Source organism: Hyperoodon ampullatus, assembly GCF_949752795.1.
Source record: "Hyperoodon ampullatus genome assembly, chromosome: X".
Classification (NCBI taxonomy): domain Eukaryota; kingdom Metazoa; phylum Chordata; class Mammalia; order Artiodactyla; family Ziphiidae; genus Hyperoodon; species Hyperoodon ampullatus.
The window spans coordinates 65,407,304-65,430,448 of record NC_136913.1 but is presented as its reverse complement, the minus strand read 5'-3'; the positions used below and the strand labels follow the sequence as shown (position 1 = coordinate 65,430,448).

Here is a 23,145-nt window from a genome sequence, read left to right as displayed (position 1 = left end):
AACTGTTTATTTTGAAATAATTATAAATTCACAGGAAGGTGCAAAAAAATGTACAGGGAGGTTTTGTATGCCTTTCATTAATTTCCCTCCAATGGTAACATCTTTCAGAATTATAGTGCAATCTCAGAACCAGGAAACTGAAGATTTTTTCAGATTTCACCAGTTTTACATGTATTCCTTTATTTGTGTGTGTGTGTGTAAGTATAGTTCTGTGCAAAATTTGTATCACGTGTAGCTTTGTAAACATAACCACCACGGACAACCAAGATATTGAACTTTCATTACCACAAGTTCCTTTGTGCTACCCCTTATGCACACTCCCTAGCATATCCCTATTCTTTTTTTTTTAATTTTTTTTATTTTTTTATTAGTTTCTGCTTTATAACAAAGTGAATCAGTCATACATATACATCTGTTCCCACATCCCTTCCCTCATGCATCTCCCTCCCTCCCACCCTCCCCATCCCACCCCTCCAGGCGGTCACAAAGCACCGAGCTGATCTCCCTGTGCTCTGCGGCTGCTTCCCACTATCTATCTACCTTACGTTTGGTAGTGTATATATGTCCATGCCTCTCTTTCCCTTTGTCACAGCTTACCCTTCCCCCTCCCCATATCCTCAAGTCCATTCTCAAGTAGGTCTGTGTCTTTATTCCCGTTTTACCCCTAGGTTCTTCATGACATTTTTTTTTTTTAAATTCCATATATATGTGTTAGCATACGGTATTTGTCTTTCTCTTTCTGACTTACTTCACTCTGTATGACAGACTCTAGGTCTATCCACCTCATTACAAATAGCTCAGTTTCGTTCCTTTTTATGGCTGAGTAATATTCCATTGTATATATGTGCCACATCTTCTTTATCCATTCATCCGATGATGGACACTTAGGTTGTTTCCAGCTCCGGGCTATTGTGAATAGAGCTGCAATGAACATTTTGGTACATGTCTCTTTTTGAATTATGGTTTTCTCAGGGTAAGCATATCCCTATTCTTAACCTGTGGCAATTGTTAATCTGATTTCCATCTCTGTAATTTTGTTATTTTGAGATGGAATCATGAAGTGTGTAACCTTTTGAAATTGTCTTTTTTCACTCAGTGTAATGCCCTTGAAATCTTTGATGCATTTGAAAGTAAATGGTAAACATTAACATAATTCTCCCTGGCTACTTCAGCATATATAGTGTTAACTAGAGTACAATGTTTAAGTTTGTTTTTGAGGCAAAGTTTACATACAATGAAATGCACAAATCTTAATCTCTTTATAGTTTTAATCAAGGATAGAAACATTGCTTTTTATAAGGAAGTAAGTTTTACTGTACTTGAATATGTCTCTGGATGATTCTACTCCTAGATACCATACAAATTCAGGTATATTTACGAATTATTTGGTACTACCAAGTATTAATAGCATTTTAAAAAGTTCTTCAATGATACAGGAAAAATTAGACATCTGTTAACTTTAAACTTAAAATGGATCACTACAAAGCTTATTTCAGTCATAAACTTATGCTAATATGGTGGTGAATGATAAAAGATTTGTTACTGGGAAGGATGAGTTTTAAAATTCTTGTGCTCTGGGAAGGAACTTTGAAATATGTAACATCCAACTGTTTATTATTTTACTGCTGGCACTTCTTAAGTTCCCCATTGTACTTTCCTTATAAATTCTTTTTATTCATGGTTTGGATCCCAGAGTATAGTTTACAACTCACTAGTTGTTTTAAAGTTTTTGGCTCTCAGTTTTATTTTACATGGTTTTACTTATAAAGATAATTTAAAGCTAATTTTAAGTACACTTTTGTTCCTTCAAGGAGATGAAGCCTTATCTAAATCAATGCCTGTCACAGTGGATGATGACGACGATGACAATGATCCTGAGAATAGGTATGATTCCATCTGTAAGGACTTTAAAAAGATTATAACACACCCTAGGCGTGGGCACAAACAGCAGCAACGGAACCACAAGCAGGTTGTAAAAACCAGGAGTGCCTGCCTTAGAAAGATTCATTCACAGTCTTCCTGCAAGTTTGAAAGAAAGGCCAGAAAATGGGCTAAAACTCAGAAACCTTAAAAGAAAGTAAATATAAATAGTAACACACCTAGCATAGGGTGTGTTATAAATACAGCACTGTCAATTTTTATGTTTCCATGTAAGCTGTGATAGTTTTTTGAGGATATTTTAATTTTGACAGGTTATTTTATTGGTGAAAGTAAATCACATCTCAATAAATTGGTGACAACAGACATCTTTCTCCTCAATATTTGATTATTGTTTTAAATTGCCATCCAATGTGGTGGTCCTATTCATTAAAACCTGTTCAAAGTTAAAAAGAGACTGCTCAGATGTTTAAGATTAAGAAATTGCTTTCAAAATAAGTATGAATTTGCAAAGTATCTAGACTGATTTAGATTTTAACAATTTGTCAAATAAAATAGAAGTAGACAGTATGATAGTATTAATTTTAATAATAGTTAATAGGTTTATATGGGAACAGTGTAGCCTGTACAGATTGACTAAACTAAGGAATAGCTGGGAGAAGAAAAAAAATAAAGATACACCCATATTCTAGCAATGAGGAATAAAGAAAACAAGGTATTAAAGAGTATAACCATAATGTTTTTACATATTTTTTAAACCCTTCCTTGATTATAGGATCCCTCACACTCATAATCTTCAACAAGAAGACAGTGTGGTGTAGTGGATGAAATTTTGGAATAATGGGGATGAGAATATCTGACTTCTAGTTCTAACCTTTCTGTGTGATCGTGGGCAAGTGACTTAACTACCCTTTGCCAAAATTTTCTGTTATTTAAAACAAAAGGGTTGGATGAAATGTTCTCTGATTAATTCTAGCACCAAAAAATCTATGATAGACTTGAGGTTTTACTACAGAGTACTGTATTAACCATCCATTTATTCCTAATAGTAAACTCTAATAATTAAGAAAACATGAAAATAAACATGTAATTTTTGTGTCATAATTTTGTAAGGAATTAACGTTGAGTTGGTAAATGCTGTGGGGCCAGCCGTCACTCTAGCTCTGTTTTATATCTTGCTGGTGCTGATAGATTTTTCTGTGTCAAAGATCAGCATTCTCCTAATTAACAGGAGGGCGTTTTTATTAAGGTGAATGAACAATTTCATTTTGCACTTTTGAATAGAGCTTAATCACAGATACAAAGACTCAGATGCTGCTTTACCTACTTATTTTTTTAATTAAAAATATATATCCAATTATTTTGTGGGATCGGGGTCGGGTCCAGAATGGAATGGTGAAGGCATACATTTTATTCATCAGGGATTTTTATATAGTATATGATATGATCACAGTGAGATTATGAAAGCATTTAAAATTTTATTCTCTTTTAAAATGCTTTAATTCCTCTTCATTTATTTATGCTACCATTTGCTCTCTTGTAAATCTTAAGGCCTCAAATGTTATTGAAAGGCTAATAATGTTTAAAACATGCTATATCCTAATTTACTTATGAGTTATGAATCTTAATTTCATATTTAAACACCAAATGAGTGACATTAAGGTATGATAATTTTTTATTTGTATTAGAGCTTGTCAAAATATAAATATCATTTTAATCTTTTAAGTTACTTGATCATATCTCTCTGTAACTGGAAATTATTTTATTGAAAGGTATCTTTAATTCCATCTTGCATTTGTGATTAAAAAATACAACCCTGTTGAGTACTTTTGAGAAGAATTGAATTTTACCTTGAGCATGTTTTTCTTTATATTCAGTTTAATGTGCTTTTATAAAATATGCCATTAATAACTTGTTTCATATCCAATATACCAATGAGGTATCTAATACCCATGGGTTATCTAATGATGGGGATACAAATACCTTCTTGAATTATTTTGGTATAGACAGTGTACTTGAGCATATTTGAATATGCACTAAGCAACTTTTAAAAATTTGTTTTCAGATCATGATAAAGTCTTGGAATTATTTTTACCTTTCACGTTTTTGAGTAGGATGTATTTTGGTAGACAGCATATTGTAATTGTGTATAAATTTGTACACAATTGTGTAATTGTGTATAAATTGTGTATAAATTTCATATGCTTTGCCTTTATAGCAGTGTTGTAATACATTTTCAGTGTTAATGTTTATGGAGAGGTAAATAGTGTATTAATGCAAATGGTTAACTATTTGGATGCAATAAATTTCTGTAAAACTTTTTTCTTGTTCAAGCATTTAATTTTAATTATAATCCATCTTTTCATGAGAGTTGAAAGAATTTGATAGAACCAAGATATGTAGGCTAGTTTGTAGCCAAATAAGTTTTGATATTTCTAAAATTGAGGAAGTAATAATTCCCAAAACATATGTACTTATATATGACATATTTACTTATATATGTGTGTGAAAGTTTTACAATAGATTTCACCATTATTTATCTTTTCTGTTTTAAAGTTATAATAGCTTTTGAGGTCATTTAAAGAACTTAGTCATGTCCTGAATATTTTAGTACGTGTGAATAAATAAGTTTCTGTTATTTTAGTGTACTATTATGTAGTATCATTCATATTTGAAAGTAAATGTATGCTGTTGTGAGATAGAGTGGTCTAACTTGTAATTTCTATTTAATTGCATTTATTTAATAAACAATGACAAAAATTATAGGTTGAATAACAGGTTAACTTTTATGATTTTTTGACTGAGCTTTTTAGAAAAAAATAAATAGTGGACTAACTTTATACTTTCAGTTTTGTATAACTGAGAATTTACTTCAAATTTCATAGCTTAGACTTTATGTACTTTTTGAAAGGGAGAATAATAATATCAAACAGTTTGTCAGGTTGTTTAAATTATACACGTAATTTTAAAGTCATTTATTTGAATGTGCCATTATGTTAATGTTGCCTTTCAAATACCTGTTAGTTATGTTTTAAATTGGTTCTTTCATTGAAAGGAGATAGATATATAGATATATAGATATAGATATATCTATATATATATATATATATATATTTTTTTTTTTTTTTTTGCGGTACATGGGCCTCTCACTGTTGTGGCCTCTCCGGTTGCGGAGCACAGGCTCCGGACGCGCAGGCTCAGCGGCCATGGCTCACGGGCCCAGCCGCTCCGTGGCATGTGGGATCTTCCCGGACCAGGGCATGAACCCGTGGCCCCTGCATGGGCAGGCAGACTCTCAACCACTGCACCACCAGGGAAGCCCTGAAAGGATATTTAATGTCCTATATTTTAATACCTGCACTGTGAATTAGCCTCAGTCATAAGATGGTACTGTATTCAAGTTCAACAGTGATAGTGTTGAGGATTATTAAACCAGGCTTTTCTTTAGGGGTTGCATACTGAAACAGTCACTGAAGAAACCATTCCTCCCAGAAAATAATTATTTTCAGAATATTCTTTATTTGTATTTTTTACAGGGCGTGGAAAATATTTAAAACTGAGCTTTTAAGAGGAAAAAACTAGTTTGCTACATTTTTTTCTAAATCAGCATTCTTTTTTTTTAATCCCAATTTTGTTTAAAAGCTGAGGTTTTTATATGGATACCTTCTCCTGCCACACACATACATTTACTTTATAGTTGAAAAATGCTTAGTTGGGTCTACTAATACTGCATAATTTTTCTCATAATTTCTCTCTCAGTGGGGCTAAATAATTTTTTTTCATTGAAGCAAAATTTGATTTGGAAATTGCTTGAAGAAATTACCCATTGTTAACAGAAGTTCTGCTTAATTATTGTGGGACTACACTGTAGCCTTCAAATTTTCCAAGTATTTTATCATTTGGTAATACTTTGCTTTTCAGACTGGAAAACATGCAAATGATTATTTTTTTCCCCTACTAGCTCAGTGTAGGTATTCTTTTGATGCAGGCTCTGTGCTGTTAATCCAGCATATTTTTGGAAGTGATTAATGATTCCTGGATATTGTTCATGCTAATAAAGATATTTGATAATTGTTTACCTGATTTCAGCAAAGATTAATGGCATGAGTATATCTCACGTTCCTTTGACATATGACTTTGGTTTCTATTTTAAACACTTTTCCAAATGTTCATCTTCTATACGTGTCTTTATCTGTTGTCTATACAAATTTGCTGAATCTGGAATAATTTTTTTCTGTGAATTTTTTTCATGGTGGTCCTATTTGGTTAGCAAAATTGCTTTAGTTCTCCTTTATTGGGCTTGAAAAACAAAGGTAGCATTTTAAATGAGTATTTTACTTGTTTCATGTTTGAGTAAGGGTTTTAAATGTCTGGCAATTTTAAGGTAATTCTTTTTCAAATTTACGTTGTCTTTATAATGCAGGTAAGTATTGTAAGTCAAGTATAATACAGGTGTCTAGCCACTGGATAGGATCTATTTGTAGATATTTAAACTGGTTACAGTTGCCACCAGCTCTCTTTTTTATGCTAGAATTCCCAGCAAGGAAAGAAATATGGTCATTAGTGGTGATCTCTCTGCTTAAGATATAAATATTATGTTCAGCCTTCCATTCCTGTTCTCTATTCTTTGGTGATATTGTAATGGGACTTTTAGATAATGAGAAAAAGCACCCCCCCCAAAAGGAGAGTTTGGATTTTTCTAGTGTTAGCAAAAAGGGTTCATTTTTCTGTCTTTGTCTTTTACTTTGAATTTTTTTTTTTTTTTTGCGGTACGCGGGCCTCTCACTGTTGTGGCCTCTCCCGTCGTGGAGCACAGGCTCCGGATGCGCAGGCTCAGCAGCCATGGCTCACGGGCCCAGCCGCTCCGCAGCATGTGGGATCTACCCGGACCGGGGCACAAACCCGTGTCCCCTGCATCGGCAGGCGGACTCTCAACCACTGCGCCACCAGGGAAGCCCTTTTACTTTGAATTTTAAAAATAAAATTGAGACACATAAGTCTTTGTTTTTACTTTTCAGTTATAAAAATATTGAACTATTTAGTATGATCTTTAGTATGATCAAATTTTCTAAATTTATATCAACGTTAATAAATTTTTTCTTGTTAAAATGTCCTCTAAAGCTGGCTTAGATTTTTACATAAAATCAGGGAATACACATTTTGTAATTTGAGCCCATGTATAAATTGTTAATAAACTGTGGGTTCTTAATTTCATACAGCTTTATTTTCCTACTCCTAAGACTTTTTTAAAAAAGTTATTTGATATTGATTTTAAGAAAACAGTGATGTTTTTCATTAACTGCAAACATTGTAGAACATGTGACTTAAAAAATAGTTTCATACTGTTGTTCAGCTTTTTGGTTATTTAGGGACTTCATCATTATCTCATGAATAACACTGTCTTTAGGTGCAGATCATTATGCCTTGGTTGTAGTTTTTCATAGAAATGTTTAGATCAAGATACTAATTTTGGGGAATTCCCTGGCGGTCCAGTGGTTAGGACTTCGTGCTTTTAACGCTGCAGGAGGCCCAGGTTTGATCCCGCAAGCTGAGTGGCGCCGTCAAAAAAAAGAAGATACGAATTTTGAACCAAGGAGTTAAAAAAAACACTAATACAGATTTTGAAGATGAGGAATTCCATTGTAATTCTGTTGGTTTTTTTTTTTTTGCCGTGCTGTGCGGCGTGTGGGATCTTAGTTCCCTGACCAGGGATTGAACCCGTGCCCCCTGCATTGGGAGTGCAGAGTCTTAACCACTGGACCACCAGGGAAGTCCCCGAAATGTTTTATTTTTTATTCTCAACCTGAAGTACGTAGCATTTGTTAAAACAAAGCCTCCCTCCCTACTAGAAGAATGTGTGTTCCTCACAAAAAATATTCAACATTTTTGGACTGTAGTCATTTGAATTGTTTTACATATCAACCTTTTATATATGGTATGATGTTTTAGTACTACATTTACTTAGGCAGTTTTTTTTATCTCAAAACTTATAATCTTATTCAGAATTCTCTGTTTTAACTATTGTGATATTGTGCACAGAATGTAAAAAAACAATTTAAAATTTTGTCACCTTTGTGTATGGATGCACAGTATTTTGGCCTTCTAAAAATGTATTTTCCATTTAGCAATTTTCTTCAGGCCTGTTTTCAGAACCTCTTAGAAGATAAAGCAGTAGATTGTAGGATGTATTCAAGATGACCTGTCAGTACATTTTAGAGATGGTGCATACTGGACGAAAGATGTTTAGAACTCTTTCAAAAAAATGTTTTTTAATCAAAACTTGAATTCTTTCATTTCTAAATCAGTGAAATACAGATAACTTTAAGAATGTGACCTTAGTGTATTGCCCCAAGCAGTCATTAGCACAGTAGTAGTGAATGAGTAGAGAATATAGCACTGGCATAGTAAAATTAGTAGCAGATTGGGATTCAGGATCTTAGGTACTACTCCTGGCTTTGCCACTAACTAGCTTTGTTTCTTTGGCCAAGTTATTTCCCCTCTCTAAGCCTGTTTCCTCATCTGTAAAATGACAGAATTGGACCCTAAGGTCCCTTCTTCTAGCTCTAACATTTTGTGTTGCTTTTGTAATGGCTGTTTCTCTACAATTCCCTGGTGCAAGATATCTTTCTCTTGATCACTCCTTTCTTAGAAACTCATGTTTTGAATTTTTGATTTACCTACCAGCAAGAGGCAGTTTACTTTCTTTTCCTGTTTGAGTGCTTAAACAAGAGGCATTACTGATTTCCTTTCTAGACAGGATCAGAATTACTAAAGGCTTTCTTGGGTCTCTCTCTCTCTCTCTCTCTCTCTCTCTCTCTCTGATTGCTTGTTTGTCTTTGCATTGTTGGGCTCATTCCTTATTTTAGTTTTACTTTATTTTAGTAGATGAAGGTGGAAGGTGTAATAAGGCATTATCTTATCTTGGTATTCATTATGTGATTTAGAAGACTTAGCTTGTTCGAGTTTTGCAGTTCTTTTATTTATTCTTTCATGCACCAGTTCCGATCACTGTTTGTTTGTGGGTTTTTACCCTCCCTCCCATATTGTTTTGCTTTCTTCCCCTCTCCCTTCCCTCCCTTTCAGGAAAATGGAGGAGTGGCTCCATTACTTCCGGCTCTGCCCAGGTTTTCTGCCACAAGAGTGGCACAGCCTGTGCCTCTAATGCTTCTGATAGAGTCATGACTGCTTTGGATGCTACACCTGCCCCAAGATGTAATGTTGAGCATTGAGATTCCAGGGGCAGTGCCTTGTTGCCTGGATGATTTTCTCAGAAACGTCCTGGAAAGCCTCAAGAAAGGAAACTTCCGAGCAAACAGAATCAACTAGGGATCATGACTATACATCCATCACATGCATACCAGCACGGGTCCAGCCGAGGCCTCCAAAATGATGCTTTGCCAGCCTCAGCTGGTTCTCAAGTGATGATGTCCTTGAAGTCTCTGTGGCCTGTGACTCAAGAGTTAAGGTAGTGGAGTTTCCCTTAAAGCATCTCACAGCAGGCTTTGTAGATGGGACACATCTCACCTCAACATGTTTGCTGAATACTCAGGTTGAAGGTCAGCCTCAGCCCTTACTTAGGTCCTTCAAATTAAGTTCTAACTTTGAGGTGTCGGCTATGCGATAGGCTAGGTGTATGATACAGTAGGTCTTTGACATATTGGACATGAGCCATCAGCCATAATTTATGCAAAATAATTTAACTTTATTATTCTTTTTTTTTTTTTGTGGTACGCGGGCCTCTCACTTGTGGCCTCTCCCATTGCGGAGCACAGGCTCCGGACACGCAGGCTCAGCGGCTATGGCTCACGGGGCCTAGCCGCTCCGCGGCATGTGGGATCCTCCCGGACCAGGGCACGAACCCATGTCCCCTCCATAGGCAGGTGGACTCTCAACCACTGCGCCACCAGGGAAGCCCAACTTTATTATTCGTTTTAGGGCTTAATGTATATGGCTATACATTAGGCTTTCCTTTGCTCAAAAGGTGTTAGAGGGCAAATTTAAAACATCTTAGTGAGGTAAAGCTTAGGGAGTCTCTATCACTCTATAACTGTCAGTTTGGAGAAAAATGAGCATTCTCTGAAGTCTGTAAATTTTTTTGCTTCTAAAGTATCTGTGATTGTTCTATATATTATGGTCTTACTGAAGGTTGTTGATAAATCAATTAATTCTTCATTATGTGGATCTCATTTTATTTTCCATGACTTACGTGATTTTTTTTAGTTGGTATAGAATCTTATTGTTTTATATATTTCATAGTTCTTCTTCATGACAGTCTAGAACGTTAGTATTTGTAGGTTTACATATTTTGACTTTCCGTTTAGTAGACGTATTAGGAGTCTATAGTTTGAAAGAAGAAATGTTATGTGGTTTGTTAAAGTTAACAACCAAGTCTTTACAGATTATACGGAATTTAAGACATTTTTTGAACGTGTAAATACAAACTGAAATCAGGTGATTGAACTAAACTTTAGAGTAACTAAATTAATAATTGTATTTTTGTTGGCTATTATTGTACCACCCAAATGGGTATATAAGATCTTGTAACTGCAAGTAAACTATGTTTTTCTGTTTGTAACCTATTATCCAGTGCTTCACATTATATGCACACTCGAGCACACACACACATTTATTCATTCCAAAACAGTGGTTTTACTCAAACTGGCTTGAGAAAGTTCTTCCTTGTTCGTGGGAAATGATAATGTGCTGTGTATGAAAGATGATTTTAGAGTTTTTCCAGAAAGATGCTTTTAAGAAATTTAAAGAACCACCCTTTATTTTGAAACTGTTTCCTAATTTGTGGAGGGTGTGTTTGTTTATTTTTTTATTTTATAAAATGATAAAAGTAAATGATATTTGGGTTTAAATTTTTTTCTTGACAAAATGAAAAGTTGGCAACACTATATTAGTCCCCATTTTTAAAATGTTTACCGTGTGCAACCGAAGTCAGCAAACCACTGATGTAGAAGTTTAAGAGCAACGAAGACTTTATTGCTCAACTCGAGTAGGGTTTTCTTTTAATTTTTAATTTTTTTTTGATGTGGACCATTATTAAAGTCTTTTATTGAATTTGTTACATTATTGCTTCTGTTTTATGTTTTGGTTTTTTTGGCCGTGAGGCATGTGGGATCTTAGCTCCCCAACCAGGGATTGAACCCGCACCCCCTGCATTGGAAGGCGAAGTCCCAACCACTGGAACACAAGGGAAGTCCCCAACTCCAGTAGGATTTAAATTGGAGTGACCTAACTTTAGCAAATCAAGTTGGAAACCCTCAGAAAAGCTAACTCATCTGTGGTTTCCTCTTGCAATTGGTAACTCTCTACGTTGTCTAAATATTCCTTATCTATCTGTTTAGGGGGGAAGTACCAAAGGGCATATAATAAGCATTTATGGAAGTGATTAGCTATTTTGTTTGCTTCAGTCTGTTTAGGTGTCTTTGTTATATATCTTTGAGTATAAATAGCAAAGAACAATGTATCAAATAAAGTTAAGGCATTAACATGCATTAACATCTCCTACCATTGAATGTATTCTTGATTTAAATGTGAGTGCATGTTAAGAAATAAAAAGAGGAGTTTCAAATCCAAAAATAACAAAGGTTCCGTAATTCCAGCTGCAAGTTTTTGACTGAGCTAGAGTCATTCTTGACTGCAGAGTAGATGTTTATCCACATAGAAGTTAGTTCATGGAAAACCAAGAACCATGTCAACTTTTGAGCCTTTCTGTAAGGTATTCCTTTGTTACTGTGATTTATGAATTTATATCAAAAGGTGCAAAACACCTCGTCTTGCACAAAAACTGCTTTTATCTTACACTTTCAGATGTCTTCCTTTAGTGCAAACATGGAGATTTTTTAGGAATATATTTTATTTTAACATAAGATGGTATTAAAGAATTATTTTCTCATGCTTTTAGCAGTTGATTTTTTCATTAGCAAATTGGTCTTTGAGGAGCATCTTGAAAATTTTTGATATGTTTGAGGCTAATGCACTATCTACTTCTTTGGAAAGTGGAAACTCATTGATGGTAATTTTTGTTCTTTTAACTATGTATGTGGTTAATAGCACTCTTGCCCCTTCTCTGCCCTAGTTTGAATATTATTAGGGATTTTTGATTGCTTCACTACTTATGTGTTGTATTCTTTCCTTTGGTTAGAAGTATTTATGAAGCAAATTGAAATTTAAGGGCCAAAATATGATCCACTAGTTTGAGGTACTGTTTCACAATAAAGTGGTTTATTACACACTGATTTTCTAAGAATATGTTTTGCTGTTGAATAAATCTTCTCATGTGGAGTTCAGTGTTGGAATGCCATTTGTCTGAATGAATTGATTTACCTTTGTGGGCCTGTCTTGATATTGTAGTTGTTGGATGGTGGCAGCAGAGCAAGTGTAGGATTGGAAAGTTATCCAGCATGAAGTTAGAATTGGTCAAAATAGTTAGTAGAAATGTCCCTGAGATTTTTCACTATATTTCAGAATTGTATAGAACTGGGAGAAAATCAGTGCTAAGAGCATTTTCAAAAATTTTGGTTGGTAGTTTAGGTTAAAATATGGTTTTGATAGACTTTTCTTTATAATAAAAAATCTATTGACACATTTATTTCTATTTTGATACACATAATTCTTTTTGTTTTTAATTTGTTACACTTCACCACCAAATATATAGTTTTTATTGTCTTTTTACTCAAGAATTGCCAAGAAGATGCTTTTAGAAGAAATTAAAGCCAATCTTTCCTCCGATGAGGATGGATCTTCAGATGATGAATCAGAAGAAGGGAAAAAAAGAACTGGAAAACACAATGAAGAAAATCCTGGAGATGAGGGTGAGCTCCCCGAAGAGAAGTATAGGATGTCATAATTATTTGACCAATTCAGGCTTTGAAGACTGTCTGACCATGAAATCTCTTAACACATGCATTTGAAGTTTATTAAAATGTTGAAAACTTTACTACCTTTACTCCGTTTGAATATCTGGTAATAATTGTGCAAGTTTTGTCAGTTACTGCCAATAAACAGATGATTTTTAAAGGAAAATATTTTTTACCTTTAAAAAATCTATAAATGTATACTGGTGATATTTAATCAATATTTAATAATAGTAATAGATCAAGGTTGATGTATGAGATAGCCTGTTATCACCAATGCAACCCAGATAAGTACACAGCTCTGATCAGTTCCATAAATCATGGTAGTTGTCAACAAACAAAATATATAGTTTTACAACATTTTAAAGGAAAAAAGGCTGAACGTTTTACTGATTTGTTTTCTCCATTTAGAAGCAAAAAATCAAGTCAATTCTGAATCAGATTCAGATTCTGAAGAATCTAAGAAGCCGAGATACAGACATAGGCTTTTGAGGCACAAGCTGACTGTGAGTGATGGAGAATCTGGAGAAGAAAAAAAGACGAAGCCTAAAGAGCACAAAGAAGCCAAAGGCAGAAATAGAAGGAAGGGTAAGACATTTTAATTCTGATAGCAAGGAACATACTGGTTTTATAAACTAAGTATAGTTGTGAAATTTAAGTATATTGGCTCCAACAATTGACCACCTATATTAGGTGAGTATCAGCACACTGACAACAACTCTTCTGAGAGTGAAGTAAAGAATTTAGAGTGGGAAGATAACCCAGAAACTTGAGAGATGACACAAAGACTATTTTTGACCTTTAGTAGTCATATACATTTAGATTATAAAGACAAAGAAAAATGACAATAAATAAAATATGCATTAAAGTTATGTAGAAAATATAAGACTGCCTGTAAGTGCAGGAAGAAATAATGAGGAAAGATAGAACATACAATTAATTTGGATAGATTTATGCAAGCTTATATGTAAAACTTTAGCCAGATTAAATTTTTATTACATTAAAAGTCTGAGACCTTCTGCATTGAGTTACTTACATGTTTCCAGCGTCATGGTAAACATCGAGGATACAAATGAATAAGGAAATCATTGTCTTATGTGATGGTTTTCAACCTGACTACACATGCAGATAACTTGGATTTAAAAATATTCCTATGGCAGGGCTCCACCCCAAGCCAATTACAGCATAATTGGTGGTGGTGGGACCTGTGTATCCATGTTTTAAGAGCATCTCTGATACGATTTTGATATATACCAGGTTTGGCAGTCATTGGTTTAATAAGAATTATTGACATTAATATTATAAGAAATTATAGTATCATGAGGGTTGTCTTGTATAACAGAGGTATTGTAAAGTGTGGCACTGAGAGGATTTCTTTAGCTTCTTGGGGGCTAGGGGTTATCACCAGAGAAGACTTCACAAAGATGAAGAGTCTCACCCAGCAGATCGAGTTCTAAATGGGGAGCAGGTAGATGTGTTGTGAAGATTTATAATACAAGCAGGGAAAAAATTTTAAAAGCCTCTGCAAATTGTTTAGCACATGGTGGAGGAGATGCAATTAATGTGGTATAGCTGGAGTATAGGAGGGAGTAGGGAAAGGAACAGCAGGAAATTAGGCTGGTCCAATAAGACAGAGACCAGATACTAGAGACCTTTGTAAGCCTGTGTTTCTCAAACTGAAGTACTTGGCAGTGGACTCATGGGTATATCAGGCTATAGAGTAAACATGGTACATCTCTTTGGTGTGTTCATTTTACTTGAGAGTTGGCGGAGAGCATTCTTACATTAAGTAATCACATATATTGAGCAATTAAATGTGAAATTTTCCTGAGAATTTCGGCTAACAAGAAGTTTAAAGAAAGTTTTTTCTTCTTTGGGGCAGATTCTGAAGACTTTACTACCCAATTCCTGTCGGGCAGATTAACTCTTCTTTGCCACTAGGAATAAGAAAGCATTTTTGGAAGTGTCTGAGAAGTATAGTAGGCTCTATAGGATGGAGAGCCATTGAAAGGTTTAAATTTTTTTTTTAATTTTAAAAATTATTTTTATATCATAGCTATATTGAGACATAATTCACAAACCATATAGTTTACCAGTTTACAGTGTACAATTTGTTTTTAGTGTAGTCACAGAGGAGTGCCACCACTTTTTAAAAAACTTTTTATTTAAGGTATATATACAGAAAAGTGTGCATTTCATAAGTGGATAGCTTGAGGAACATGTATGGCACCTCAAGACACAGGACATTCGTTACTAGCACTCAAGAATCAAAACTCCAGCACAACGACTCATTTTTTCCATTGAAAGATTTCAACCAAGGTTGTAATACGTTCAGATTAGTTGCCTGTTATTCTGTGAGACTGAAGGCTTTGAATCCATTTGAAGGATATTGCCATAGTTAATGTCAAGTGTGGTTGTTCTGGTATATGTGTAATAGTGAGATTACCCAGTGGAGCTGTAATGTTGTACAAATAGAGGGCTAAGGAAAGAATCTTGGAATCCCGAACATTTAAAGGGCTAAAGAGCAGCAGCTATCCATTAAAGAAGAGGAGGAAGGTACCCCCCCACCCACACATATACTTAATATTTCATGGATATTTTCATGTAAACAAATAAATAATAGTACCTCATTTTGTGAATGCTATTCTCATAAATTTCTTTGCAGCCTGAGTACAAGCCGGTCTTTCAGCTTCTATAAAGGAACTGAGTGATTTAGCATGTTACATAACAACATGATTTCTTGTGCATCTTCAACAAAAGGAGAAATACTGATTTTGCCTCTGAGGCTTAGCTCAGGAATATAGAGTCCTTTAGTGGACTAAATACATTTGAAATGCTTTATTGAAACCCAAGTTTTCTGTGACCTGTGTTTCCATTGTCCTCTTCTGTGGGTAACTTATTATCCAGCTGTTTTTTTTTTTTTTTTGGTTCATTTGTGTAGAAGGGAGTAAACTAAAATCCCATCATATTAATTTTTCTAATGTAGGTTATGATCATAGTGATTGATACTACATTTGGAGTTGCATGATTTTCCAAGTTTTGCAAACTCTGGTGTCCCTGTATTGTCTGGAAACTTAATGTTGGGTAATGGGGAGAAATCAAAAGCTAATAGCTGAATTATAATATTAAATCAAGTGTAGTATGTGGATTTCAATTTTCACCTAAATTTGAAAAAAGTTATAAAAGTTATTTTGGTGATAATTTCAAAAGTGTAGTTATTGATTGCCTTTATAGTAGATGATATTAAAATTGCTGTTATTTTTCTCATGCATTATAATGAATGGTACTTAGTTATGTAGGACAGTGTCCTTATGCTTAAGGGTTAACTGTCATGATATCAGCACTTAATTTCAAATGGTTCAGTGCAAAAAAGGGTGTGTATATGTTTAGGGAGAGATAAAGCAAATGTGCTAAACTTAGCAGTAAGTGAATTTAGGAGAAGGGATACATTCAAAAATTCTTTAAAACTTTTGGTGGGTTTGAAAATTTTCAAAATAAAATGTTTGATGAAAAATGAATACTAGACTTAAAATTGTATTTAATTACAGGATAAGTTTGTGCGTGCATGTGGACACCTGTGTTCTCCCAAATTCCCAGTTGCTTAGCAGTTCTTTTTTACTATTTTTTTTTTATTCTGGTAAAATATACATAACATAAAATTTTAACCATTTTTAAGTTTTTGAAGTTCAGTGGCATTAATATATTCACGTTGTTGTGCAACCATTAACACTATCTGTCTCCAGAATTCTTTCATCATCCCAAGCTGAAACTCACTAAACAATAATTCCTCATTCCCCTCTTCTCCCATAGCAAATCTTTATATTATTTATGCTTGCCTATGTTTTTTTTAGATAGAATAGACCTTTGATTCTGAGGTCAGCTCATGATATTCTAAGAATATTTTATTTTGAAATAATTTTAGATTTATAGAAATGTCAGAAAAATAGTGTGGAGTTCCTATATACCCTTCACCCAGCTTCCCTAATTTAATACCTTATACTTATTACAGCACAATAATCAAAACCAGGAAATTAACATTGATGCAATACTATTAGTTCAACCAGGGTTTGACAGACTACACCTGTAGGCTAAATCTGACCTTCTGCCTTTTTTTTTTATAAGTAAAGGTTTATTGGGGCACTGTTATACTTATTCAGTTACTGCTTTCATGTGTTTACAATGGCAGAGTTGAGTAGAGATGAGTGGTTGCAGCAGAGACCATATAGCCTACAAAGTTGAAAATACTTACCGTCAGACCTCTGACCTCTGATGTAAACTATAGATTTTATTTGGTTATCATTAGTTTTCCCACTGATGTTCTTTTACCACTTCGGAATCCATTCTAGGATCCCACATTGCATTCAGTTGTCTCCTTAATCTACTCCAATCTGTGACAGTTCTTTTGTCTTGTCTTTCATGACCTTGACGCTTTTGAAGTCTATTATCAATTATTTTCTAGACTGTCCATCTATATGTATTTGTCTAGTGTTTTCTCATGGTTAGATTTAGGTTATTAGGCATTTTGACAACAGTACTACAAAAGTGATATTGAATCTTTCTCAGTGTATCGTACCAAGGGTGTATAATGACAATATGTCTTATTACTGGTAAAGCTAACCTGATTTAAGTTGCTTAAGTTGGTGTCTGCTGGATTTTTCCACTGTAAAAAAAAACTATTTTTCTGTTCATATTTAATATCTTGTGGGAAGATACTTTGACACAATGCAAATATCCTGTTTCTCATCATACTTATGCCCACTAATTTTAGCATCTAACTGCCTGAGCAGTTTTTACTGTGATGTATGTTTAAGTGGTGATTTTCAGTTTCTTTCATTACTTCTAGGAAGAGTTGTTTCCCCCTGTTTATTTATTTATTGCATTGCTTATATTAATATGGACTTATAGATAGATATTTATTTTATTCTATGAGTTATAATCCATTTGTTCATTTTGTTGCTCAGATTGTTGCAGCTTTGCTTATTGGGAGCTTCTCAAGTTGGATCCTGTGTCCTTTGAATATATCCCCATCATTTTTTGAGCACTGCTTTACTTTCTGGCACCACAAGATAGTCCAGGCTCATCTTATATTTTCCCTGCCTGGCTTCCTCTGGCCAGAAAGATATGGGTATTCTCCTGGGGTTTCAGATGCCTGTGTCTTAGTGGCAGTTTTGGTACAGAAAAATAAAATTTTGGAGAGAAAAAATAAAATTGGGGATTCACCTTATATTCTTGTGATATGCAGAGCTCTGCTCCTTTTCCCAGTGCTGTGGCTAGAAATGCAGTCCTCCCAGAGTTTTGCTGTCAGCACCCTCTGCATAGTTTTGGAATTCAGCCAGCCTTCCTGTCAAAACCAGGAAAGAAAGGAGGAAAAAATAAAACACATGACATTCACATCCCTCCACAATTTCATGGGGATCATTATTCAGGTTTTGATTTCAGTCCCTAGTCTGCCTGCTCTTGTTTCCTTTTCACAGTTCTTAGGTTGTTATTTTATGTATTCTGTCTGTAGTTTTTAGTTGTCATATGGCAGAGGGTCTGTAATCACCCTTATTCCACCTTGGCCAGCCTACTTTGCTTGTTTTAAATAACCAGAATTCTTTTATTGACAGGCAATTTCTCATTTTGTCAATTCATATACAATTAATACATATATTATAATGTAGAATCATAATTTTATAACCATAGTTGGATTTCACTTGAATTTTTTATAAATACCATTTGTGTCATTAACTGGTCTAATCTATATGACATAATATGTACTACAGATATTATTCTCATAATACTCTAAGTTTTAATGTGAAGTTATTGACAAATTGCATTTCTATTGGGAAGTATTTAATAACTTTTAATATATATTTTTATTCAAGTGAGCAGTGAAGATTCTGAAGATTCTGATTTTCAGGAATCAGGAGTTAGTGAAGAAGTTAGTGAATCTGAAGATGAACAACGGCCGAGAACACGGTAAATATATAGTATTTTCTAAAATTTTAGGAATTAATCTGAATAACCATGCTTCAAATTATTTGTAGAAAGTTTGTTGTTACTAATAAAGTAAGATATTTAACATTTTGATTTGAAACTAATTATTAAAATTATTAATTTAAAAATAGTATGTATAAACATACTATATATACTTGAATTGTATGTGCTAAATTAGGTGGACTTTCAGTGTGCAAAAACACTCTTAACTGTAACTTTTCGTTGTTGTGGTGAGAAGTTGTAGTAGGTAAGAGGCTCCGTAGACAAGCTACTGCACTCTAACTCCTGGCTTTACTACTTCCTGTTTGTATGAATACTCTGTGCTTCAGTTTGCTGATCTGTAAAATGGGGGATTACATTATTATTTACCTTATTGATTATTGTGGGCATTAAATGAGATGGTGCATGTAAAGGACTTATAATAGTGCCTATTTGGTAATTAGTAAGTGTTCCATGAATGCTAATTATTGCTCTTTGTAGTACTACTAGTATTATAGTAATTAAGATGTGTTTGTTCTCTCAATATACATAGCTACTGATCTAGATTACAAGTTATTTAAAATTATGCTTCCTTCTTAGCATAGTATTTTAGATAATAATAACTGTTCTAAGAAATTTTTTATTTCCTCCAGAATAATATGATACTTCTATCAACTTATCAATTTGTGTTTGTGTGAGTGTGTATATGTATATCTACATAGCTGTTTGCACTTGTAAATTTTAAAACATTTGAGGTTGCTTTAGATTAATACCAGGTTGTGCCTGGAGTATAGTAAAATACTGTACTTCAGGGAAATATAAAATAACAATAGGATACAATGAGAATTTTAAAGCACTGAGATGGAATTCACATAACACAAAATTCACTATTTTAAAGAGTAGAATACAGGGATTTTTAGAATATTCACAAAGTTGTGCATGTACTACCACTATCTAATTTCAGAACATTTCCATCATCCCAGAAAGAAATCCTGTACCCCTTAGCTGTCATTTCCCATTTTTCCTGCTTCTCATCCCCTGGCAAAAACTAATCTATTTGTGTATGGATTTACTTATTCTGAACATTTCATATGAATAGATTCGTAAATATGCGTCTTTTTTATGAATGGATTTTCTCAGTTAGCATAATGTTTTCAGTGTTTATCCAGGGCTGTAGCTTGTTTCAGTACTTTATTCCTTTTTAAAAAAATACTTTATTGAAGTATAGTTGATTTACAATGTTGTGTTAATTTCTGCTATATAGCAAAGTAATTCAGTTATCCATATTTATATTCTTTTTTGTATTATTTTCCATTATGGTTTATCACAGGATATTGAATATAGTTCCCTGTGGAACTTGAATATAGTTCAAGTAGGACCTTGTTGTTTATCCATCCTATATATAATAGTTTGTGTCTGCTAATCGCAAACTCCCAGTCCTTCCCTCCTTCACCCCCTCACTCCCCCTTGGCAGCCACAAATCTGTTCTCTACGTCTCTGAGTCTGTTTCTGTTTCATAGATATGTTCATTTGTGTCCTATTCTAGATTCCACATATAAGGGATATCATATGGTATTTGTCTTTCTCTTTCTGACTTACTTTGCTTAGTATGGTAATCTCTAGGTCCATCCAAGTTGCTGCAAATGGCATTATTTCACTTTTTTGATGACTGAGTAATATTCCACTGTGTGTCTGTGTGTGTCTCTGTGTGTCTCTGTGTGTGTGTGTGTGTGTGTGTGTACACACACACCACATCTTTATCCATTCATCTGTAGATGGACATTTTAGGTTGTTTCCATGTCTTGGCTATGGTAAAAAGTGCTGCTAGGAACATAGGGGTGCATGTATTGTTTCGAATTATAGTTTTGTCTGGGTATATGCCCAGGAATGGAATTGCTAGATCATATGGTAACTCGAATTTTAGTTTTTTGAGGACACTCCGTACTGTTTTCCACAGTGGCTGCACCAATTTACATTCCCACCAACAGTGTAAGAGGGTTCCCTTTTCTGCACACCCACTCCAGCATTTATTATTTGTGAACTTTTTAATGATGGCCATTCTGAATGGTGTGAGGTGGTACCTCATTGTAGTTTTGATTTGCATTTCTCTAATTAGCGATGATGAGCATCTTTTCATGTGCTTTCTGGACATCTGTATGTCTTCTTTGGAAAAATGTCTATTTAGATCTTCTGCCCATATTTTTGATTGGGATTTTTTGGTGTTTTTATTGAGCTGCATGAGCTATTTGTATATTTTGGAGTTTAATTCCTTGTCGGTCACATTGTTTGCAAATATTTTCTCTCATTCTGGGGGTTATCTTCTCCTTTTGTTTGTGGTTTCCTTCACTATGCAAAAGCTTTTAGGTTTACTTAGATCCCATTTGTTTATTTTGGTTTTATTTTCATTATTCTAGGAGGTGAATCTGAAAAGATATTGCTGCAAGTTATGTTGAAGAGTGTTCTGCCTATGTTTTTCTCTAAGTGTTTTATAGTATCTGATCTTACATTTAGGTATTTAATCCATTTTGAGCTTATTTTTGTGTACGGTGTTATAGAATGTTGTAATTTCATTCTTTTACATGTAACTGTCCGGTTTTCCCAGCACCACTTATTGAAGAGATGGTCTTTTCTCCATTGTATATTTTTGCCTCCTTTGTTGTAGATTAATTGACCATAGGTGCATGGGTTTATTTCTGGGCTTTCTGTCCTGTTCAAATGATCAATATTTCTGTTTGTGTGCCAGTACCATGGTGTTTTGATTACTCTAGATTTGTAGTATAGTCTGACGTCAGAGAGCCTGATTCCTCCAGCTTCGTTTTATTTTCTCAGGATTGCTTTGGCTATTCAGGGTCTTTTGTGTCTCCATACAAGTTTAAAAAATTTTTTGTTCTAGTTCTGTGAAAAATGACATTGGTAATTTGATAGGGATTGACTTGAATCTGTAGATTGCCTTGGGTACTACAATCATTTTGACAATATTGATTCTTCCAATCCAAGAACATGGTATATATTTCCATCTATTTTTGTCATTTTTGATTTCTTTTATCAGTGTCTCTTGTGATTTGATGACACTCTTTAGTGTTGTGTTTGGATTGCTTTTTCTTTTTTTTGTGTGTATCTATTGTAGATTTTTGATTTGCAGTTACCATGAGGTTTTGATATAGCAGTCCATATATATACAAGATTGTTTTAAGTTGCTGGTCTCTTAATTTCCAGAGCATTTCCAATATCCTGCATTTGTACTCTTCTCACGATTGCTGATTTTGACATCATATTTGTGAGTGGTTGACTTCCTACCCTCACTGTATGTTTGCCTTTACCAGTGAGCTCTTCCATTCATAATTTTCTTGTTTCTAGTTGTGGTCTTTTCTGCCTAGAAAAGTTCCTTTAGCATTTGTTATAAAGGCGTTTTTTTTTTTAACATGTTTATTGGAGTATAATTGCTTTACAATGGTGTGTTAGTTTCTGCTTTATAACAAAGTGAATCAGTTATACATATACATATGTTCCCATATCTCTTACCTCTTGTATCTTCCTCCCTCCCACCCTCCCTATCCCACCCCTCCAGGTGGTCACAAAGCACCAAGGTGATCTCCTTGTGCTATGTGGCTTCTTCCCACTAGCTATCTACATTACGTTTGGTAGTGTATATATGTTCATGCCTCTCTCTTGCTTTGTCACAGCTTACCCTTCCCCCTCCCCATATCCTCAAGTCCATTCTCTAGTAGGTCTTTGTCTTTATCCCTGTCTTACCCCTAGGTTCTTCATGACATTTTTTTTTCTTAAATTCCATATATATGTGTTAGCATATGGTATTTGTCTTTCTCTTTCTGACTTACTTCACTCTGTATGACAGACTCTAGGTCTATCCACCTCATTACAAATAGCTCAATTTCGTTTCTTTTTATGGCTGAGTAATATTCCATTGTATATATGTGCCCCATCTTCTTTATCCATTCATCCGATGATGGACACTTAGGTTGTTTCCATCTCCGGGCTATTGTAAATCGAGCTGCAGTGAACATTTTGGTACATGACTCTCTTTGAATTATGGTTTTCTCAGGGTATATGCCCAGTAGTGGGATTGCTGGGTCATATGGTAGTTCTATTTTTAGTTTTTTAAGGAACCTCCATACTGTTCTCCATAGTGGCTGTACCAATTCACATTTCCATAAAGGTGGGTTTTGTTGTATTGAATTCCCTTAACTTTTGCTTGTGTGTAAAGCTTTTGATTTCTCTGTTGAATCTGAATGAGAGCCTTGCTGGGTAAAGTATTCTTGGTTGTAGGTTTTACCCTTTCATTACTTTAAATATATCATGCCACTCCCTTCTGACCTGCAGCATTACTGCTGAAAAATCAGCTGATAACATTATGGGGATTCCCTTGTGTGTTTTTTGTTGCTTTTCCCTTGTTGCCTTTAATATTTTCTCTTTGTCTTTAAGT

The 23,145-nt window shown here is 34.4% G+C and overlaps 1 protein-coding gene across 1 annotated transcript in view; it reads left to right on the top strand.

Moving 5' to 3' along the window:
* The window catches only part of ATRX (ATRX chromatin remodeler), a gene marked incomplete at both ends in the record, with an annotated part of 226,447 nt that overhangs the window by 78,181 nt on the left and 125,121 nt on the right, over positions 1–23,145 (top strand). Inside the window, 4 exons of the mRNA XM_079728059.1 lie at positions 1,812–1,884; positions 12,568–12,701; positions 13,155–13,331; positions 18,611–18,704. Coding sequence (XP_079584185.1) covers positions 1,812–1,884; positions 12,568–12,701; positions 13,155–13,331; positions 18,611–18,704 — 478 coding nt within the window. The remainder of the gene's footprint in view (positions 1–1,811; positions 1,885–12,567; positions 12,702–13,154; positions 13,332–18,610; positions 18,705–23,145) is intronic.